The following is a 23,391-nucleotide window of genomic DNA, read 5'->3' on the forward strand; positions in this document are numbered from 1 at the left end:
ACTGAAGTTGGAGCACTGCATATTGTAGGCAGACATTCTACCACTAACCTACAGCCCCAGCCCACATGGACCATTGGAAGCCATTCTTCTGTGTTCCATAATCAGAGACAGAAAGGGTTGGGCTTCCTTACTGTCCTTTGGAGCTGTCTATTCTGGCTGGCCTCCTAGGAGTCCCTAGCTGGGAGATGATAAGACACCTATAAATCTCTTTATCAGAGGACTCCAGGTTTTTGGAGTCCAGCAGCAATATTCTCATCATATCAAAACGTACCACCCAGGGCATTCTAAGGCAGCCAACTGCTTGCTGACTACCATGCCTGGTAGATAATGGGAGTGGTGGGAGGAGAGTGGAAGATGAAGGCTTTGATTATCGGGCCTGAAAAGGTCCATCTAGAAATAGCCACGTTACGGCCAGTTTTTTCTAACTCTAAGGTACATTTTGTAACAACGGCTGTAATTTGAAGACATTTCAAGCCACAAACTGGCTCCAGAAATGAGCTTTGTTCTTTATAGCATGCTTTCCTCACCACACAGTCCCCTTAAAACAATTCAGCGGGCTCAGAGGAACATTCTAGGAAGCAGAGGCTGGTGGTGTACTTACTCATCTTTGTCTGCACCCAGCTTGAGCATAGAGGATGGCCCATCCAGGGTGCTAGAGCAGGTGTGGTGCTTGCTACACTCCCATTCCTAAGCACATGGAGGAAATGGCCTAATGGAACAGGAGATGGGATTAAGTCTATTTCCCACCAGGACATCCTCATGCCCAGAAGACATTAAAGTCCCTGGAATATTTGCGCTCTTTTTCCCCAATGCACTGAGTGCAGACAATTAGGACTTAGCTCTCCAAGGATTCTGAGTACAAGTCCATCCAGGAGAGTCTTGCTTGAAGAGGTAGGATTCTGCTGCTTCTCTCTTTAAGGAGCATTGCTCTAACATACTCCCATAGGGCACAGCAGGGGTGGGGTTTGTGAGCCAGATAGCAGAGCTATGCTTATTAAGGGCATTAGCTATCAATCAGGACTCTGCCACTTGGCACTGTGTTTTGACCACGTGGTGATACCTCCATATCTTCTTCCTTAACTCCAAAGAGACAGAGTGACAGGGTCACATGACACAGGCCTTTGGGCACTGGCTAAATCAAGAAGCAACCAGGGGCTTATGATGTAGCTCAGTTGATAGAGTGCTTGCCCAGTGCACACAGTTTAGACACCAAGTTTAGACTCCAAAGGTGTACAAACTAAAAGTAGAGATTCAAGCCTATGATCTCAGAACTCTGGAAGTGGAGTGTTATAAGATGTCACTTCAGGGGGAGATGAACAAAAGATAGGGAACTTACTTCAGATAGGGAACCAATAAACAGACAAATGTGCCCATACCACCAAAGTCCAGATTGGTGAAACAACAAGATCTTTAGGGTTACTTACAGAAGCATGGACGAGTTAAAGGTACCTACATCACCAAAGCTTACCCCAGCATTGTTGACTTGTGAAAGCTGGAACCCTGTATTTCTTCCACTCCTTGTAGGCACTCCTCAGCCCTACAGGGTCTTTTTTCTCTCAGCCATTTTGACTGCTTATATATCTTTGGAAAGGAAGGAGTCTGTGAATCTGGTAAGTTTCAGGGACTTCCTGAGATTTATGGGTTGTTTATTTTCTAAGTCTTAAAAAGCTTCCCTCCAGGATGGAATATTTTAGTTCTAAGGAAATTTTTAACACAATGTGCAACAGGAAGATTAGGAATTCAAGGTCATCATTTGCAACATAGAGCGTTTGAGGCTAATCTGGGCTACACGAGACTTGGTCTCAAATCAAACCAAACAAAACAACAACTACTACAAAAAACCAAGCACCTGGGGAAGTTGGCATGGTCTTGACGCTGGTACCGCGATAGTCTCGCCATCACTAGGATCTTCTACTTTTCTTTCTTCTCTTGAGTATGGCTGTACCTCTGGGTTTTCTAAGCAATATTTGAACAGGGCCACTGTTAATAATTTTCCCCTGACTCATAACTTGGCCATGTTCTCATTGCCTTGGATTTGTGGATCAAAAAATATTGCAAAGAAGCAAAAAACCCCATCCATATGGAATGGGGGGTGGTCCTTACAGATGACATGCAAGGCCCCTTCTAGATGAAATGTCTTTGAGAAGCAGCTTCCTTTCTGTGAATAGAGGTCTGTTATCTCATCTGTGAGCTTTAATCGTTTCTAAAAAGGCGACCCTTTGATCATGAATGTTAAAGAGTTCAGGCAAAGTTTCCTGGGCCTGTCTTATTTGGGGAACATTTGTGCTTTGTAGACCAGGGCATGCCAATATTTTAAAGGCCATAGTGAACATCTTCCACCCTAGTCTGGGGAACCACTTGGCAGTGAGGAGCAGACAAGGAACTGTTTGTGCCTCCATAATTATGGAGCAGCAGGCGTTTTATAACCATTGAGTGGACTTCAAAGTTAATTACCATTTAGAAGTCTGAATAAAATAATCTTCTAAAAACACTGAGGATCAGGAGAGTTTCAATGACTTACTCCTTTATTAGAAATAAGTATTAGATCTCCAAATACTTTAAAAATTGTTGAGTAGGAGGCCAGCATCCAACAGGAACATAGTATAAGCCATGTATACATGCACTTTAAAGAGTTCTGATGCATTAAAGCCTAAGAAGTACAGGTGAGATTAATTTTAATGCAGATGTTTTGCCCAACTTATTGAACATATTTGAAGATATAATTGAAAATAAACAATTATTAATGAGCTATTCCCCCCCCCCCCCTTTTTTTCTTGAGGAAAGTATTGAAATCTGTTTGCTGAAAACATGTTGTGCTGACTCATTCTTTTCCTCAGACTCAGAAGTCACATGCACCTGGGAGTGGGGTGGGAGCCATATTGGACAGCCCAAGGATTGACAGGTACCAGGCTGTGCCCTTTTGGAGAGAGAGGATGTAGTGTTTCATTTGGATGTGACTTGTTTGGTGCTCATTGTGATGTCAGGTTCCTACATCTGTGTCTCTAAATGTGTCCATTGGCTGGAGGACTGGGGTACTGACTTTGGAGTGACAGAGTTTGTGGCTGCTAGTCATTAGAAATGAATTCTTCTTTTCAGGTAGCTTTATGTGGATGTGGTTCACAGACATTACATTTTACCTGTGTAAAACGTGCAGTTGAGAGGGGTTTAGTCTGTTCCAAAAGTTGCATAGTCACCACGCAGTCCATTTCAGAGTGTGCTCGCTACTCCAAAAAGAAATTCATCACAACCTAGTGACTCCTTTCCCTCAACATCCATTAATCCTTCCTGTCTTTAGATTTATATGGTATGGACATTTGATGTAAGTGGATTAATATATTTCATTTATTCATGTATTCATAATTTGTGGTCCTATGTGACTGGCTTTCTTTACTTAGTATAATGTCTGCAGGGTTCATCCATTTTGTAGCACATGCAAGGATTTGATTTATTGCTGAATAATATTCTACTGTACAATATGCTACATTTTACTTCCGTTCATTGAATGGTTTAGACTTTTTTGGTTATTAGAAATAATGCTGAAGTGAATATTTATGTACAAGTTTTTGTGTGGGTATATTTTTTTCTTTTTGTTTTTTTTGCTTCTATATGTAAGTATGGTGTGTGTGTGTGTGTGTGTGTGTGTGTGTGTGTGTGTGTGTGTGTGCGCGCGCGCGCGAGCGCGAGTGTGGAAGCCAAAAGTTGATGTCAGGTATTTCCTTGATCACTCTGTACCTTATTTATTGAGGAAAGGTCTCTTACTGAACTTGGTATTCTCAACGTGGGCTAGTCTAGCCATCCATCTGTGTGTGCCTCCCAAGTGGAGTGCTGGGATCACAGGTGGCCACCACATCTGCCAAGCTCTTTGTGTATTCTGAGGATTTCAAACTCTGGTCCTAAGATGTGTGCATCAGGCATTTTATCCACTAAGCCATCTTCCAAGATCATCTATTCATTTCTTTCGGGCATATACCTAGGAGTGGAATTGTTGGGTCATAAGAAAAATTTAACCACTTGAGGACCTCTTCCACACTATTTGCCCAAGTGACTCTAGTATTTTGTTTTCTTAATAGCAGTGTGCAAATAATTTCAAACACTTGTTACATCTTTTTAAAATGATTGCCATGCATCTTATTGTATGGTGCTATTATAACAGAATGCCTGATCCTGGGTCTTTCCTCGGTCTCTTTCTGTTGCTGTGATAAACACATGGCTCAAAGCAGCTTTAGGAGAAGAAGGTTTATCTTGCAGGTTACAGTCCATCATCAAGGGCAGCAAAGGCAGGAACTCATAGCAGGAGCTGAAACAGAGACCCTGGAGGGTACTGCTCCCAGGCTTGCTTGCCCTGCTGCTTCTCTTGTGCAGCCCAGGCCCACTTTCCCAGGATGGCACTGCTCACATTAGGCTGGACGCTCCCCGATCAATCAGCAGTAAGGAAATGCCCACAGACATGCCCACAGGCTGATGCAGCAGAGCGAACTCCTGATTGGAGAGTTGTCTTCCCAGGCATGCCTAGGGTTATGACAAGCTGCAAACACTAACTAGACCACTAGGTAATTTATAAAGAAGAGAGACATGTTTTCTCACAGATTTTGGAAGCCGAGAAGTTCAAGGACAAGGTTAGAAGGCTTGGTTGTCTGATGAAGTCTGTTCTGTCTCCAAGGTGGCACCTTGTTGCTGCCCAATCTGGAAAGAGGACCTTTGTGCCAACCGCTATGCTAAAAAAATGCTATATATAAAGCATGATTTAAACGCTTTAGGCTTTGTGATTAGTTAGAATTCTTTCTTTGGGAGCTGCTGGCGAGCCAGCTATACAAATCCATCGTGAAAATGACATTTACGCTTTATGATTTGTGTGTGGCCAGTGAATAATAGCTCACAGGTTTAGAAGAACCTTAAACTGCCAATGAATTTCCTTTTTTCTTAAAAGGGCACTTAGTGGGGTGCAAGCCTTGGTAACCACTCTACTGCACAAGGATGAGTCCTTTCAGGTTATGGTCCATCCACAGCTGCAAAGGTGATTGGCGAAGTGTCTTCAACCCTTTGCTTATTTTTTACCTCCATGATGTCCGTTTCATTATAGAAGAGACCAGCCCCACATATACTTTGGACGCACACAACCGTGACATGAGATGATGGAAAGGGCCTACTGAAAGTGTGCCTTAGAAACTGTGCTATCTAGTGTACGAAGTACCTTCTGTATGCATGTCGCTTGGTGTAGGTCTCCACACAGGAGCCAGATCTCCAGTCATAATGAGCCGTAAAGAAAGCATAAGGCTTGTTTACTTGTTTTCTCTTCCTTCTGTATGGCTACTGGGTAAGCATTCACAAGAAACAATGTATCGAAGTGCACAAGTTTGGCCTCTAAAACCAGATTGCTTCAACTTGAATCCTGGATGGCTTTCATCCTTCTGACCTTTGACAACTTTAGTTTAGGGGCTGTGTTTCCATTTCTGTAAAACAAGCGTCATAACAGCTCTCTTGTAGAGTGATTGAGAGCATTGTCTGTCTATGTAAAGAACATAAAATAGTACCTGGTGCATGGAAAGCTCTGGAAACACACTATTATTAACATTAATTAGTATACACCTAGGATGAGCTACTGTTTTACTCAGGGCTTTGCAGCTATGATGATCACATGCCCGGTGCTGTATTTATAGCTTAGTCAGAAAGAGAGAATGATGGTGATGGGTGTATCTGAGTGCACAGGAGACAGATGTGCATGTGACCCCAGAGCACAGCACAGAGGGGCCTAGTGAAATGTCTTGGTGCAGTGTCCATTCTGGAACTTAAAAGCTGGAGTAGCTTGTATGTATTTCTCCTTTGCATTTGTGTGTGTTTATGTGTGCATGTGTAAGGAGGCTAACCTCAGCCCTTCCCTACTCTTATTTTTTGAGACAGCATCTCTTACTGAACCTGGAGCTAACCGATTTCAGCTAGAATGACTGCTGTCCGGCAACTCATAGGGATCTACCTGTCTGTGTCTCCCCAGCCATGGGTTACATGTGTGTGCTGCGGCACCCGCTGTTGACATGGATGCTGGCCATCTGAATTCAGGTCTTTCATGTTTATAACAGTGAACACTTAACCTAGCAGGGGCCACCTCTCCAGCCATGAGATTGCAGGAGCATACATCTCCCTGGCCTCAGATTACGGATATTTTCTTGTTTAATCCCCTTTAAAATACCCACTGAGCTTCAATGATTTGCCCAAGTTCATCCAGGTAATTTAGAGGAGAGGCAGGCTAGAAACTGCCATGACCTGAGATGGAGACCAGCCTAGAGTGTGTTGTGTTTCCAATCTTGTGTGAGGCTTTGGGCTTGTTTCATGGTGATCAACAGTGTTTGACTTCTAGAGGAAGCTTCTCAGAACTCGACTTTAATTGTCTCTGGCTCCTGGGAGCTCTCCTGAAGGTAATTTGTGCCAAGCCATCAAAATAATGATGATGGTCATTGTCTTAGGTTTGCTTTAAAGTTGTCCATCCCGGTAATGATCACCGAACAGGGAAGGAGATTTCTTCTTCTGGACGTTTGTAAATGCCTATTTTGAATTTAGGAGACTGAGTAACCAATCTGATTAAAACCTGGTTCTCTCAGACCTGTCTCAGGAATATATATCTGTGATGAAATTAATCAGTTGACTTGGAAACAGACACAAAAGAGGGTGTTTCAGGAAGTGTTTGTTGAGGGGGGAATCAGAAATTGATGCCATGAGCCACTATAACCTTATAGGTTTCAGATGGCTTATAATTCATCTGTAATGGGAAAAATACTTTACCGTGGAGATAATATCTTGGAATAAATGCAAAATCATAGGCTGCATTATGGATGTGTTTGTGGATGTATGTGAATTGCAGGGAGTGAATTTTTTTCTCTGAATGTAATTTAGCTTAGATAAGATGACGAATAAGCTATACACAACAAGAGCCCATTTGGTGTAATGTGTGTAATTTTAAGCATAAAACAGCCATGTTGTAGAACTGGAAGAGACCTTAGCCTGCACCTAGTGCATATTATTTTGCAGACAGAAAAAATGAATCCCAGCGGATGCAGAGGCTTTGCCTATAGCATGGACTGGGACTTAGATAGGAAAATTACTGGGTTTGGAGTCCTGAGCATATAAGACTTCCTATATATGTGTGGTGTTTTACTAATCATAGTTTTGTGTCATTGATAATCATAGATACAATGTGGTTTCTGCTGTAATATAAGGTACCACCTCAGCTCTTGGCACACGCAGATACTTAGTAAAAATACTTCGTGACTCCTAATACTCAATTACATAACTTTGGGATATTAGAATTATGTCATTTTTCAGCTTCCTCCTTTGTTTTGGGCTATTAACATGGCTTCATAGGGTTTCCCAGCAGGTTCAAAAGAATTCAGAGGAAGTCAGGTATGCTGTTCTTTTCAAAGAAAACTATTGGTTGCTAGAGAGATTTAGATTAATACGGTTTCATATCATAGGGATTTTAATACAAAGTCTAAAGTATTTGTACATGAATTCATTAAGCCTTCATTAGCCTTATTATAATTACTCAGAAAGTAATTCAGTCGAAAACATTTTCACTGGGTATAAAATACACGGTTAGCTTGAAAGCCACACTCTTCTACTTTATCAGCTACATAAAGTGCCAGCAGACTTGGACATAACTTTCATAGTGTACAGAATGCAATCATAAAAAGTATTATTCCTAAATCTATTTTTTTATGTTCTTTCAGTAGTTAAGAGCTTTATACCTCATGGTAGGAGTGAGATATACTAGGGGATAGAGTGTCATAAAATGTTAGGGGCTTTCACTAACTGTCCCTGTACTGCCTGCTCCAAGTCAGTGTAGGCTGACGGGTCACAAGTGTACGGGTGAAGATTGATGTGGTAACACATTCCCTAGAAAATATAACTGGAAGATACTTCAGGATTGGGGGGTGTGTGTGTGTGTGTGTGTGTGCGCGCGCGCGCGCACACACACACACACACTTTCTTGCTTGTGTGCGTGTTCTTATCTACAAATAAAGGACGTTTACTGCGCATCAAGTGCTTTCAGACAGAGCCCAGTGACAGTCAAAATATTGATCTTAATTTCCAACATGATGAAAGGTGAGGTACGTGCATCCGGGAGGAAGGTAACAACTTTTCTGGGCCTGTATCTGAACGGAGACAGGAACAACAGGCAAGGGAGACAGAGGTCTTCTAGCGTGAAAGGGATTGGTTTGGTGCATCCAGACCCTTCAAGATGGTCCCTAAAGGTTTTGCGAGGCTCATAGGGGCTCTGTTCAGTTTGAACTGTTTGTGTGTGCCAGGAGGAAGTGGGAGGCTTGTGGGTACTGGCTGTGTGGCATGGGACTGCCTGAGCTGTCTGGCTTTGGAGACACTTAAAACTAATCACAGCCCATGTGGTGCCACTCGGGGCAAGGAGAGCCTCTGGAGGAGACCATGACTTTGGCGGTGCTCCAATGGTGACAGACCTGCACCCAGGCAGGAAGGGACTCTGCTTAAGTGCTCTGTTATGCTCAAACTTTGGTTTATTCAATTAAGTACTGCAACTGTTTTCTCAGGCAAATTCTTTCAGCTATCCCACGCAGTCTTTACCTCTTTTGACCTTTAGTCAATAGAAAGTGTGTCTCCATTGGGAGCCCCTTAATTGGGTACCTTCAGTAATGACAGGGCCAGAAGAGGTAGGCAAGGTCAGAGGGTACTGGAAAAAAGGGCCTGGCCGTGGGTTTCTTGAATCTCTGAGACCTGCTCATTCTTCCTACACTGGCGTTTGAAGGATGCCATTGAGTCCCACATTTCAAGGCCCCCAAATAAGTCTTTCATAAGATAATATTCATGAGATAATATTTGAGAATCCCTTCGGGGTTTCTTAGTAGCATGTAGCTAGAGGGAGACAAGATAATTTCCGTCATGTTCTTTCTGTAGTACCGCACTTGTCACAGAAGTTTTCAAGCAAGTAGTCAACAAGGTTATAATACCTCGAGTAATGCAGAGTAATGTAGCTGCAGTGCATCGAAGGCCTTCCGTATTCCAGATAGTTTCACTTGTACGCATTACTTTAGTCTCCATGGCAGTTGATGAGGTTTCATAAAAATCAGCTATTACTTTGGGCATCAAGTCCTTCTGGCTAGTTCTTAAGAGTTAAGAACATTATTAATAGAATGCTGCCATTTGGAGAAGACCAAGGCATGAGGAAGCTGTGAAATTTGTCCAAAGCTACATGGTCAGATACAGAATCTACTTTGACTTTTGGTCCTCAGTTTCCCGTGTTGTTGCTGTGTTCTCCTTACGATGATGACATTGACCGCACTTGTCAGTGTGTGCTGTGGGCCAACTTCCAAGTGCCAGAAGTTTTGTGCGTGGGAGACCCTGACCACTCCTGGGAATTCTGAAAGAAAGATGGGTTTTATTGTCCTTACAGATGAGGAAGTCCAAGACTGAAGGAACTTGGCAGCTAGCTGGAGCCGGCTAGGAAGGTGGTTCAGCCAGGGCTCAACTGAGTCCTGTTTGACTATAATGTCCACATGTAAGTGGTGGTTGAAGGATCCAACTTGATCCACATGCGATTCCTGTGATAAGTAAAAAGGCCGCCTTTTTTCCATTTTCTAGATCGGGACAGCGGGAACAGGAGACCGAGCCATTATCGTGACTTTCTGTTAAGAGGCTGAGTCCTGATTATGGGTGGTTGGTGGCTGTGATGTGTCATCCCACCTTCCTTGGGAATAGCCCACAAATGTGACAGAACTGGACCTCAGTTTGTCAGCTTAAAACAGAGGACTGGCAGAATGGTGGGCTGGGAAGGTGACTCCGGTGGGAAAGTGCTTGCTCAGCAAGCATGAGAACCTGAGTTTGGATCCCCAGGACACATATGTAAAGCCAGACATAGAAACACTCACCAATAACCCTGGTGCTGGAGACAGAGACAGGTGGATCCTTGAAGCTCATTGGCCAGCCAGCTGACATTGATCTCTGGCGTCCACACAAACATGAACATACATGAAGACTCATACATGTGCACCTTGAAAATGCACACACACGTGCTCACACCAACACTTAGAATTATTTAACAAGTAAAAACAACACACATTTTGAAATAAAACATAATAAAAACAGAGGGCTTGTCCGCGGTAAGAGGGGAGGCATGAGCAGGCCCTACTTTTCAATGCAGAAAAGAATTCGTTTCATGTATACTGATTGGCACTTGTAGAATTCAGAATGGATTCTGATGACCCCTTGGCCCCCTGTGCAGAGCTGACTGGGCTTGGGAATCCAGTGATGGAGACAGTGCCATTTACACTGAAAGTGACTTTGGTTAATGGTAAATATGACTCCCTTCAAGGAAGCAGCACTCACTCCAGCTGCTCCGTAGATCCCTTCCTCAGCCCTGGTTAGCTGGGTGCAAGTAAAATTTATAGTGCTTTCCTGTAAAAGCATTTGACTTGAGAAAGGATTTTCTCTCCATGGCTCAAACCACAGGAGAACTCGTAAGACAGCTGTCTCCCCAGGTGAGACTTCTTAAATGGGAGTTAAGTGCATGCATTTTCAAGAAACTAAACTGCCCTCATATATAATTTAACCTGGAAAAGAAAGAGGAACGAGAGAGGAGTGTGATCACATTGTTTGGGAAGTAGTAACTTCACCTCCCCCAGGCTTAGCGAAGTCATGCACACTCTCTCTGTTTGGCAGATCTTGAATGCTGTGGTGTGTGGGGTGATAAGTGTGATATTGTAATAATGATGAGGTTTCTCTACCTGTAGTCAGGGACCATGGATTGAAATAGTAAATTATTCCTAGCAGATCAAATGGGCAATAAGACTGCCATCCACTTCTCCTCGTAAAACAAAGCAATAGATAAATAAAGGACAGCCGACTCACTTAACCCGCATGGCTCTGTGCACTGCTAATTATTAACCCAGGCACAAGACGGGTTCACCCAGAGTGTAGTTAAATCATTTTTAATAGAGGTAAACACTACCCGTGTGGACGAGCCGTACTCAAGAAAATTTCTCATCAGCCACGTTTAGGAATCATCCAGCCTAATTGCCATAACTTATTAATAATAATAAATAATCTAGTCTTTTTATGGCCCGGGTCTCTGGGGACTCCATGCATTACAGAGCTTCAGGGTTTGAATCCCTCCATAGCAGTGGGGGAGGAGCACACATCCTTGGTCTTCCATCAGGTTAAAAAAGTCAGATCTTGGGCTCTTCCCTCTTGTTTTCTTCCCACATCTGAATGGCCAGCTCACACATGGCCTTTCATCTGTCTCCAGGACCAGAAGGGCTCCAGGGGCTGCAGGGTGGGGGTTGGGGGCGAGGGGCTGGGAAACAGGCTTTCTTTGTTCACGTGAGTGATGGGGGTTGAGGTTTACTCCCTTGGGAAGTGAATCTGAGCAGAGCTTTGTCTGAAGGAGTTGGTTTCCTCTACACATCAGAGTCCCTGGTGTCCTGTGGGCTCAAGCTAATTGTGGCTGGGGTAGTGGTCACTGACAATTCCATGCTCTGCATTTGTTTAATCCTGTGAGGATGGAAAGTACTGCAGCATCTTGCCCTCAGTGTGGCTTTCCGTAGCTTAAATAACTGAGTGGACTTCGCCTTCCCAACACTGGAATGGTGTTAGAATACACCCCGCTCTGTAGCGAGGAAATAGGAGGTCAGAGGGAGCAGGTCATCTCCTGAATAATTCTCTGTGGTTGGTTAGACTGAAATCAAAATGTCATACTCCCGTTCCGGCGCTTTGATCTTTAAGAGTGACTACAGCTGATGATTTGGGAGCAGAGACCATGCACACAAACACTAGAGCAGAGAATGGTGTGATGAACTTTCCAGGCTAATATCTTGTAACATCCATTGATTTGGGGGAAATGCATGTGCGGTGGGGTGTAACATGTAGCTAAAACACATGGAAACTGTCAGGTCCCCTCTTTTCCCTCACTTATTTGCACTGTCCCATCTACAAATCATTCCAGCTTGAGCTTGGGTGGCCGTTTCTGTCTGGGAACAGAACATTTTAAAAGAAGGTGTGCAAGCCATTATTACAGAGGATGAGATGATTTATGCCACAGACTCTGAAAACATAAATTTAGAGTGTAAATTATAAGACAACACATGTGTAGTATCTGTATTAGTGTTTATTCAAATTTACTGTGAATAAAAAGTGAAAATGAAAATATGGCTGGAAATTTTTTTGAAAAAACAGCACCAACCTAAACATGTACATTAGGCGGGCTTTGGGAATGGAAGACCTTCATAGCATTTCGTGCACATTTGTCTGCAAAGATGTGAAGGACACAATAGGAGTGGGAGGGAAAAGACTGGTAAATCACGCCTGGGTTCCCTTCCCCCACAACCTGCTGATACTTTCCAATGATTCAAATCAATTCTGAGTTTTGAAGTGCTCCTTGTCAGAATCATGGAGAGGAGGTTGAGGATTCTGGACGGATGTGGAGACTGGATCTGTGTTTGAGAGACTAATCTCATTTCCCCGATGTTTCCAAGGTTGAAGGTTTTTGTCTCTATTCATTAAAGGGGAATGATAAATGTCTAATTTGGACTTTGCTAATAATCACAATGCGAGCATTTGAACTTAATTAAGGTTAAACGAGTCTCATATAGTCCTGGCTCAGCCTTGAACTCCATGCGTGACATTAGAAAAGATTTTTCTTTTTTCCAGGACTCAGTTTCCTCACCTGTACAGTAAGAGTGACAAGACGGAGTCCTCTTTCCCTTCCCTGTCAGCGTTGACAGTGTCAGGCGGTCTGGACCTAGGTAGGAGTTTAAGGTCCACTCTCTTATCCTCAGGGGCTCACAGTCTACATAAATAGTTATAATTTGAGCTGTAATTGCAACCTGCATGGATTACTCTAGGAACATACGTGGAAACACTGAGCTCCCTCTCTGTGGGGACATGCTCACAGTGGCTGTGACATTTGAAGGATGAGTAGGAGGAATCCGTCAGGAGTGCAGGCTGGTCAGAGAGTTGGTGTCCGACTGTGGGGTCCAGGAGGCAAGCGTGTGTAGACTGGTGTATTTCAGGAGCTGCCCACAGCCCTTTGCTTTGTCCCTGGGCTCTGGCATCTCACTGCTGGGCCAGAATTTGTACTGAAGATGAACTGCCAGGGTGAGAGGGTGCAGTATGACGTGCACAGGAGAGGTTGTGCCTGCTAGAACTTCCATATTCTTAAGTCCCTTACGTAAATGGCACGGTTCGTGCTTAACTATAAATACCTTCTTGTAAACTTCAAATCTCTTATACAGTAAGTGCTGCATAAAGAGCTTTGATAGTGTATTACGTGTTACTTAGGACATAATAACAAGGAAACATGTTTGTCCATGTTTAACACAAGTTCTTTTTAAAAAAAAATACCTTCAATCTGGTTGGGTGAGTCTGAAGATGTAGAGCCCACTGAGAATGGGCTGGCTGTGTAAATCAGAGCAGAGTCAGTGTAATGGCAGATGCAGCCTGTCCACATCCCACGTGGCTCTCCTCAGAGTTAGGAGAAGTATCACAAGAGTTCCTCACCCAAGCCAAAGCGACTCTGAGAGCATGTGTACTGGTGGGAAGGAGAGAGAGAGGGTGGGTATGAGGGTAATTAGATTTTGCTATATATGTGTATGAAATTGTCAAAGAAAAGGTTTAATTAATGAAATTGGAGGGTGTGTGCCTGAGTAGAATGAAATCTGCACCCTCCCGTTTTCCAGTGTGTTAATGTGCCAGGAGAATGTCTGTACTGTTCATGGCCCTTGGCCCTTTGTGACCCCGTGGGAGCTGGTGTTTCAGTGACACTAGTGTAAAGTTGATGCTGACAGTGTAGTTCTTACCTAGCTTCTAAATGAAGATAAGTTTAGTTTTAAATTGAGATTACAAATACAAGGTGTGCTCGTCGCTATAATATGTAAAATCTCATGTAAGATTTAAAAACCCAAATTCCAGCTGCTAAGGTAAGTAATATTTTTGTGACCATTGTTACAAGCCTCTCTTAAGGTAGCTGTGCACATGACACAGGCACATAAATGTACTCAGGGTATAGGCTCTATCTTGGCATCTGATATTTTCACTTGAAGTCAATCAAAGTCTTTAATCATTAAAAAAAAGAAAAGCTGTGTGTGTATGGGGATTTGGGCATGCCTTGGCATCTATGTGAAGGCCAAAGGACAGATCTGAGGCGTCGTTTCTTCCATCTTTACATCGACTGTGGGGCCAGGCTTGGGTTGTCAGATTTGCATGACGAGGGCTTTACCTCCCCATCTCACCAATCCTCTTCAGTCATTCAAGCCACCGCACAGCAAGCCACGCACAGATCCATGACATTGATTCTCCGTTGACTGTTGGCAGCGTCCAGCGCTTTCCCATTGTGAGCAATACTTGGATGAACCTCTCTTCAGATTTCTTACATATCTTCAGGTGTTTTGCTGAATTAAATTCTATCAGTAGTTCTGTTCGGTCAAGGAATGCAGATTGGACGCTGCTGTATATGTTGCCATACTATCTTCTAGAAGCTTCCTTTTGAAGCCCCGCAGACAGAGCAGGTGCTGGCTCCTGTCTGGGTGATCCTGTGTCCCTGCTTCCTTTGTGTCTTGAAGATACCAAATGGAAAAAAAAAAGCATGAGCAAGTGAGAAATATCACTGGTGATTGGGAGGCCAAGCTCCCATGTACTGGGCACGTGTACCTGTGGTTGCTAAAAGATGTGGAAGAAAACACCTGTCTTCATTTCCTCATTGCTGAACACTGAGATAAGTTGAAAATTCACCAACATCAGGATGGAAAAATAATTGGTAGCATGCTTACACGTTAGAAATCTATGTAGCCATGAAAATGAATGCCCTGCCGTGTATTATATAATGTGACTGATTCCCATCTGCACTGTTGAGCAAAGAGGCTACACTTAGAAAAACGGTGCTTTACTGTCCATGTCTGCTAGATCCAAAGGTCAAAACACACTTGTCATTGGAAGTCCTGCTGGGAGGACACTGGTGACAGCATTTTTGTGTTTTCTTGCTGTGACTGCTAGTAACAAAAAACTTGGTACGTATCTCTCAAGATATTTGTTGGAAAAAAACCACAAAAGCATGAATACTTACTCATCTTTCTAACAGACTTTGGCCTAGGATTTGCTGTGAAGACACGGCATTCATGAGGTATAATGTGGAGAATGTATACATGTTTTGTTCATATGGTTTAAATAGGACTCTGGACTTATAGACCCTTTCTGTTTATGCTATTGTGAGGCATTGTTGTCTTCAATCAGGTAGCTTTTTAGAGCCTGGAGGATCTTCAGGATCATGTGGGCTTGGGTTTGATCCTGAGCTCCTGTGTACCAACCTTGTGGCCTTGAATGAGTTACCTAGCCTTCTGGAGACTCTGTTTCTCTATCTATAAAATAAGAACGATTCCAGAGCCTGTTTTGTAAGGCTGTCATAATAGTGACAACTGTGGATGCCAACATCCACCAACCATCCTGCTTGTTCCATGCTGAACACTATCCTAAGTCTACTTAGGACATGGCATGTTTAATCTTTCCCATCACACTGCCCGTGTTGAGGTTCAAGGGACAACAAACCACAGAGTCTGTAACTATCACTCCATGATTTAGACCCAGGTGCTCTCCACCTCTGTCCTGAGCTTGGTGCACAAGAGAGTACTGTTTGGAGAATATTTAGCAAAGCCAACGTGTGTGAGCCGATTGTCATACTTTCTTCTTCACTGTAATTAATATTTTCCTCTCTCTCCTCCCTGCCCTCAGATGTTTTCCAGCAAGGTAAGTGCCATGGCACCCTGTTGCTCTTCTGTTGGTTTTGTTCTGTGGGTGGTGGGACTCTGCCTTTTCTGAGGATGTGTCTCTGGAAATTAAGGAACCCTATAAGGATGGTGACTTGAAGTGCCGTCAGTCTCTCTGGGGCTCTGCATCTTCCTGTGAGCCATGTTTGGGGCTGGGGCTAGGTTTAGACATCTTGGGAGGAGGGCAGGGATGGTATGGGGCTTGGGAGGGGCAGGTGTCTCTGGAGGGGTTTGTCCTTCAAGAATCCTGGGTCAGAGGCAGCTCCTGCTTTCAGAGGGCTCCTTAGCCAGTTCCAATGGAGGTTTCTTTGATGAGCAAACATGTAGTCATGGTGGTGTGGCAAGAGCAGGCTGGCTTGCCAGTTTGTGCCCTCCAACCTAGCCATGCCACGTAGCCTCTCCAACTGACATGGAGTCAGGTGACAGGGAGTGGTGTCCACTGTTTTACAGGTCTGGTGAGCTGGAGACCCAAGTGTTTTCTCACTGGTGTCTCTGGCTAGGTTTTAGTCCTTGCTACATGTAGCCTTTGTGCTCTGGGGTCATGACCTGCCTAGAAACTTCTAGATGCACGTGGTGGGGGGAGTTGCCTTCCAGCCTAGTTTGGGTAATAGTGGCAGACATTTGTTGTTTGTGTGCAAGCTGGGAAATATGTCTGCTGCATCTTTCTGGAACCCAAAGCTGGTTTACAGTAAAGGTTTAAAAATACACCCAGGCATCCCATAAATAGCTTCCAAATACTCTTAGAGGCTTAGTATTTTTTTTTCACACAACTGTTATTTCACCCCAAACATGCCGCTCATGTTACAGAGACTATCTGCTCTCTGATAGGAGACAGGTTGTGGGTAACGATGAGGGTTCTGTTGTGTTGTCTTTTAAGAGTCTGGAGTCGTAGACCTGCTTTCATAAATAATTCAAAAAATTCCAACAAGCTATAAGCAGTAAGTTCCATTTGACTAGAGACTAAGAGATGAGCAAAATTGAAAAGGTGTCGTGGCTGTTGGTGTAATGAGAGTGCCGCTGTCAGAGCCCTTTGCTCCCGTGGGTTCCCGTCCTTGACAAATTGGGCAAGTGAGACACTTGGGGTGTAGAGCACCCCCTGCATATGAGCTGCAGTGTAAACACCACCCAACTCCAGATGGCATTTCTCTCCTCGAAACCGAAAGCACTTGAGGCTCTTGGTGAAGAGGAAAAGGACAGCCTTGCAGCAGGCCATCGTGAGCCTTCCTGAGTGCTGTGATTGATAGAAAGGACGGCGAGCCGACTGCTGATGTCAAGTTTGTGTTCTCCTTTCATCAGTCATGGAATTCGATTGATGAGATTTGCCTGTCAGCTGCAATGATACACACAGTAAAAGTTATAATCATCTACAAATCACTGGCTATTGAGACCTCTAATAGCATCCGAAAGAGGAAGAAGCCCATAGCCAGTAGCTGCCTGCAGCCTCAGGTGATGGAGGTGGCATCCCTCTCATAAGGTATTACCAGGGTTTGCATCCCTGAAGGAAACTGATGTGCCTCTCCATAGTCATCAGTTGCCGAGAGCTTCTCAGCTGAGGGTGGTACTTCATGAGCCCTTCCTCCTGCCTGCTGAGATTTTGGCTGTCTTGATCTTGTGCAAATCTTGTGCATGCAGCCACAGCTGCTTTGAGTTCATCTGGGCAACAGCACTGTCCTGCAAATGTTTCGCTGCAGATGACTGCTCCCTCTGGTCTTTAAGTCTTTTTCACAGTGATCCTGGGCTTTGATGTGATGTCGTTGTACCACTTAGAACCGTATATCCCTGTCTCGTTCTCTGCTGATGTACCAGTGTTGACTCTGGACCCATGCTCAAGTAGATGGTCCTATACCGGTGTACGCACAGGCAGCAATAAGTGTACTTAGTGAGGAGGTGGGGGAAAGCTTGGGAGGGAAAGGGGGGGTAATGGGGGGAAGAGCAGGAGAGAAGTTTGAGGAGAGAAAAAGAGGGGTAGATGAAAACATTATATGAATATATAAAATTCTTCAAAAAAAGTACACTTCCAAATGTATATACCAGATTCAGTATACCTAATTTCTGTTCATTGGTTTTAAATACTTTCCAACTTTCATGAAATTTATATATTTTTTATCCATATTTTGTATAGTGATTTTTTGACCCTGAGTGCCAGAACTTTGGAATTGCGTTTGTTGTTGAGATACTACAATACATAAAACATTTTTACGTTGAACACACACATAGAAGGTATCACTGGGACAATGGAATTATTGTTAATTATTTACATGGCTCTGCTCCTAAAGGGCCATTTTGTACTAAGACACCTCGGAAACGATGCCTGAGAGCTTACAAAGCTGATGCCTACTGTTCTCCCAGTGCCTGTGTTTCCTGTCACTCTAGCCGGGAAAATGATGCTCCAGATAAAGCTGACAGACACGGGAGACCAAGCCAAAGCATGCTGCATCCTATAGACTCTGGAAACATGAACGTTACAACCTGAAAGCTGGGAGACATACGTTGTGGTAGAAAGAAACAGCAGAAATCTAGTGTTGGCAAAGGAATGGATGCCACTGGGGTCATTTTCTAAAACCCACTTCCTGGTGGCCACTGACAGTGGCTCTGCCTTCCTGGACATATCCTGTGGCTGGGGCTTGGCCAAGGGGCTGGGTGGGTGGAAGAGACACTGCTCTGCAGGTGCACTTCAGCAGCAAGAGGAGAGGCCCGTCTGCCTGCAGGACGCCTGCGTGTTGGTGCTGCCGAGCTCCGTGGCAGGCAGAAGGGGGAAGCAGGCACACTGTTGACAACATCAGCATTCTCAGAGGAAACACAAGTTATTTCCTCTGGATTGCATTATCTTTTATTTCACTACAGATCAATCTTGTTACAGTAGGTGACAGCCCGGCAGCTACTGCTGGGCCTTTCAGGACGGTATGTGAGGTGCGTGCTTGTGGGAGTGTTTCTCTCTTGATCCAGTGACATTTTATGGCTTGTTTTGGTGCTTTCATCTAGAAATGCCACCGCGTGCTGTGGTGCTTAGGCCGTGGGGTCTAATGACAGTTAAGGACCAGTGAACCCACAGCCCAGTCTTTTCCAAATAAAGCACCAGAACCAGAAGATTACACTTCTGTTCCTCACAGAGCTCATAAGCCCCAGGTGGCTCTCCCAAGTTCCCAGGTACCACACAGTGGCTCTCCAAGCATGTACTGAGACACCATGTGTGGACACACACGTCTCTACTCTCCAGTTTTAAGAGCTCTTCATACCAATATTTGACGATGGCGAACAGGCCTACATGCACTTTCAAACACACTCCCACACATGCGTGCATGCTTCATTTGAAGCCGCTGAAGCGCCTTTTGAATATTCACTCATCCATAGATGCAACTTTGATTCCAAAATCGAACAGAAACTCAGCAAGCAGCTTCAAAATCAGAAAACCATTGCTCAGTGGGGCATTTGTAAATATACTTGGGCACAGTATCTAAATTTAGCCATTGAGTTAATTTTCTCTGTACTGAAGTCCCTGCATGATGTGAGACCAAAGAGGCAAAGCTTCCCCCACTCCAGTTTCTGCTTGGAGCTGGGCTCTTGTTAAGGAAGGTATGTCTCCTTTGTCATGTGTTTATCCTGCGAATAAGTGTCCGGTACTTTCTAGGCCTTGATGATCAGAGAGTGAACAAGACGGCAACATGTCTTTTTCATGGATCTCACAGTTGCGTGTGCAGGGTAGTTGGTAACCAAGGAAGCAAGGAAATGAAGCCATTTAGAGTATGTCGAGTGAAAGACTGTTCCAGGGTGATATTCTGGTGCCTACGAGGGACCCTTTATGTGGTATGGTTAGGGACGGACAAGGACAGTGGATTGGAGGGTCTAGGGGATTGTAGGGGAAGGGCCTGCAAAGGAAAAGCCCTTCGGGCAGCTGCCCAGTGTCCTGGGATCCAGAGGAGGCAGGCGTGACTGGAGCTGGTGAGTGGAGAAGACTAGAATGAGTGAGGAGGATGGGGAAAGAACGAGGTCTGGGGCTCGGGGAGGAAGCTGGAAGGGGCTCTTCGGTAGAAGAGCAGTGCAATCTTACTTACATGTTAAAATAACCCTTTTGGCTGTTGAGCAAATAAGTGCAGAGGAACAGAATCGATGTATGAAAACCAGACTAGAGCTGCATGCCCGGTGGGTCCAGGCCCTGCTCTTGCCCTCCAGTGAGTCTCTGCTCTCCTGGGCAGGGAACCAGCATCCTGTCCAACTTATAAAACCACCTTTTGCCCATACACATGCATTAACACGTATGTGTGCATGTGTATTATTTGTATGGCACGATGCCCATGTATGCCTTTTCTCTGTTATGTAAATAAGATTACATTTGGCTCTGGTGTCTAGGTATCTGTCCTCGGACATCCACAGGTGGAAAATGTGGTCAGGTATACTTAACAGCTACTGAGCATGTGCCAGCTTACCTTTCCTGTCATTAATCCTGGAACGGTATATCTTAGTGGCTATTCACAAAACACTTGCATTGTTTTAGGGGTTATGAGCCATCTAGAGATGATTTAAAGTGATTGGGAGGATGTTATATGTAAGTACTGTTCATTTTATATAAGGTCTGAAGCACCTGCGGGTTTGGAGTTCCCCGGAGGTCCCGGAACCAACCAACATACTCCAGGGCATGACTACATCAGAGATTAAAAAAAGTCTGGAGAGATGGCTGAGCAGTTATGAGTGCACAAGACACAGTTTGACTCCCAGCACCCACATGAGCAGTCTCTTACAACTGCTTGTAACTCCAGTTCCAGGAGACCTGGTTCCTCCTGGCTTCCTGGGATTCCTGCACTCATATGCATATACCTGTTTGCATACATGCACATCACTAAAAAAAAAAAAATTTAAAAATAAGGTGAGTGCATACACGCACACCTACCCACACACTTTGACTGAGAGTGTGAGGCAGAGGTACAGTAATAAAGTCTAAGGTCCCTTCAGCCCCTAGCAATATTGGCAGGGAGATTGTACACCCATGAGGCTGTGGACCCCTGGATTCTCGTGCCCATTTGCCACAATTCCTTAGCTCCACATATCAAACAGAAACTATGTAAAAATCTGGATCCCTCTGGTCAGATTTTTCAAGAGAAGCCAGAGATCCAGGAATGTGTGCAGAACATCACTTGTTAAACTTTCATTTAAAGCTTAGACAAATGACCTAAAACCTGCTTGTTCAGGAAGGTCTCTGGTCTCCTATGGCTGTCTGATACTCTGGGGAACTCGACTGCTCCCAGTGGGGTTACTTTCTTTGCACATTGGGGCAGTCATGTAGCCCTGTGACCTTGGTTTTTCTCATTTGTAAAGTGGGAGGATCGGGGAGCCCACCCTGCTCCTGTCCCGCCAACAGTCTTGAGAAGCTATCTGTTGAGTTAATAGTCTAAACATAGCCCTGTAAAAGGTTTGGGCTGTTATCTGCAGGGCCTGGATGGACACTACTAAGCATTAAGGGTAGGGAAGTGGTTCCAGAAGTTAGTACAGCCAGTCTGAAACACCGGCTCTTTCCCACACTCGAGTACTAGGATTCACAATGGATGGCGATGCTTTTATTAATTTGGAAAGAACAATAAATCATAATTTGGTCTGGCAGCTAAGCCAGGCTTGTTAATTGTTGGGGTGGGCTTGTAGTGACAGGAGACTGCTATCATTTGTACTAAGCTCAACTTGAGCTCTTCTGCATATTTCAGACTTGCTGGTTTAACTCCTGCGGCCGGATCTTAGGTTTTCCCCAGCCACTTCAGAAAACCCATCTATTATGAAGAAAGCTTTGACCCCTTCGCCATGAATTATGGCTCCTCTGATAATGTCTTACATTATGAAATACTGTTTTCTTTATGAGTGTGGAGTTTGGGTGGATGAATTAAATCTGCTGTAACATTACCATTTTTAGGCAAATGTGCTAAGTTGTTAAGCATGATTGTTGACTTGTAAGTGGAGGGTGAGGATATGTTAACTGGAAAGCATTTGGTTCCCTGGCCACACTGCCGTTTATGCTAATGTTCACTATGTAGGCATACGATTTCCTTATTCTGTCCAGAATTAATAGAAAATTCTGTGCCATGTAGGAAATGCATCTATCTTCCCAGCACAAAGTGAACAACATTAGCATTTAATTTTACATTGATTCACAGTGTGTGTGTGTGAAGCCATAACCACATTTAAACCATCACATTCTCTGTGATGCTTTATCAATGTGGGATATGCAGGACTGTCTGTTCCCCTGCTAGGTGACTTTATTCTAGTTCTTCCCTTTCAGTCCATTTGCCATATGTCCACTCTAGTAGGAGGGTGCAGTTTGGGGTGAGGTGGTAGTCTCTTTCCCCACTAGCCTATGTTTCAAAATTACCAAATCAGTAAATGTGGACATTTTGATTCTTCTGTTGAGATAGTAGCTACTAAAAAGAGCAACTTTTCCTTTCAGTTTTTATTGATGAGTTGGGTGTCTTGGCACATACCTGTAATCTCAGTGCTTAGGAGTCTGAAGCAGAAAGAACACAGAGTTTAAGACAAATTCAGCATGGACATTATGACAAGACCTTGTCTCAAAAGAAGCCTTGGGATAATAATAATGCTGGTGTTCATTGATTTTTGTATTCTGAGCATTTGGGTACTTTGCACACATTTTCTTGTTGAATTCACTCATAAACGTTAAGAAGTAGTTATAGTTGACAATCTGATCTTACAGAGTGGAATTGTCCTGCTGATAGTTACATAAACTGGTGTCTGCTTTTTTTTTAATTGATGGTCTATTTTATGGAACAATCTGAGTTATGAGAACATACAAAGATAGCATAGAGTGTTCTGATGTTTCCTGTGCTTGGTTTCTCCTGTAATTAATAGTGGGTGGTGTTGGAGGGGGACCGGGTTATGAGGCTCCACCCACATGACTGAGATTATAGTTCACTTGTGAAAACAGGCTTGAGAGGCTCATTTTGTTCTTTTCTGTGATGATACGGCTAGAAGCAGGAACATGTTCTTATCCTCATCAAACACCAAACCTGCTGGCACCTTAATCTTGATTTTCCATCTATCAATACTGCCATCCTGGGGATTGTGTCAGCCTGTAAACTTTAAGGGATCAGACATTCAGACCAGGGCAGGCAATGTCTCAGATTCTCCTGGTTAATAAATGGTTTGATAGTTTTGAGGAATGCTCCTCAAATGGTTTGATTGTGTGGATGCCTCTCTTGGTACTTAGTGGATGTTGTCTCTTTTGGTGAGAGCTCACCATGTTTCCCAGGCTTCCCTCAATCTCTTGGTCTCAAGCAACCCTCTGCCTTGCTGCTCTGAGCCTCAGAGTGCAGGCTTGTGCCACTGTACTGGCTGCTGTTTGCTCATAATTACATTTTATGGGTTCTTTGCATGTGTGTGATGTGCAGGTGCTCATGTGTGCACATGTGGAAGTCAGAGAACAATTTGTGGGAGCTGCTTCTCTCCTTCCATTGTGTAGGTCCTAGGGACTGAGCTCAGATTATCGGGCTTGATGGCAGGTGCCTTTACCCAGTGAGCTGTATCTCTGGCCCAGTTTCTTTTAGGATTAGACTGGAGCTTGGATATTTGCAAGGAATAGCACAGAGGCAACATGACCTTCCCATCCTATCATATCAAGGGTACATAC

At 44.1% G+C, this 23,391-nt stretch overlaps 1 protein-coding gene across 5 annotated transcripts in view; it reads left to right on the forward strand.

Moving 5' to 3' along the window:
• Gfra1 (GDNF family receptor alpha 1) overlaps positions 1–23,391 on the forward strand; it is a 224,311-nt gene that overhangs the window by 47,595 nt on the left and 153,325 nt on the right. For 4 of the 5 annotated variants that reach the window (XM_052761096.1, XM_052761095.1, XM_052761094.1 and 1 more), the window contains one exon: positions 15,736–15,750. The exons of the other annotated variant lie outside the window; for it this stretch is intronic. In XM_052761096.1, coding sequence (XP_052617056.1) covers positions 15,736–15,750 — 15 coding nt within the window. The remainder of the gene's footprint in view (positions 1–15,735; positions 15,751–23,391) is intronic. 5 annotated transcript variants of the gene reach the window in all.

Source organism: Peromyscus californicus, unplaced genomic scaffold, assembly GCF_007827085.1.
Source record: "Peromyscus californicus insignis strain IS unplaced genomic scaffold, ASM782708v3 Scaffold_4__1_contigs__length_199733344, whole genome shotgun sequence".
NCBI classification, from domain to species: domain Eukaryota; kingdom Metazoa; phylum Chordata; class Mammalia; order Rodentia; family Cricetidae; genus Peromyscus; species Peromyscus californicus.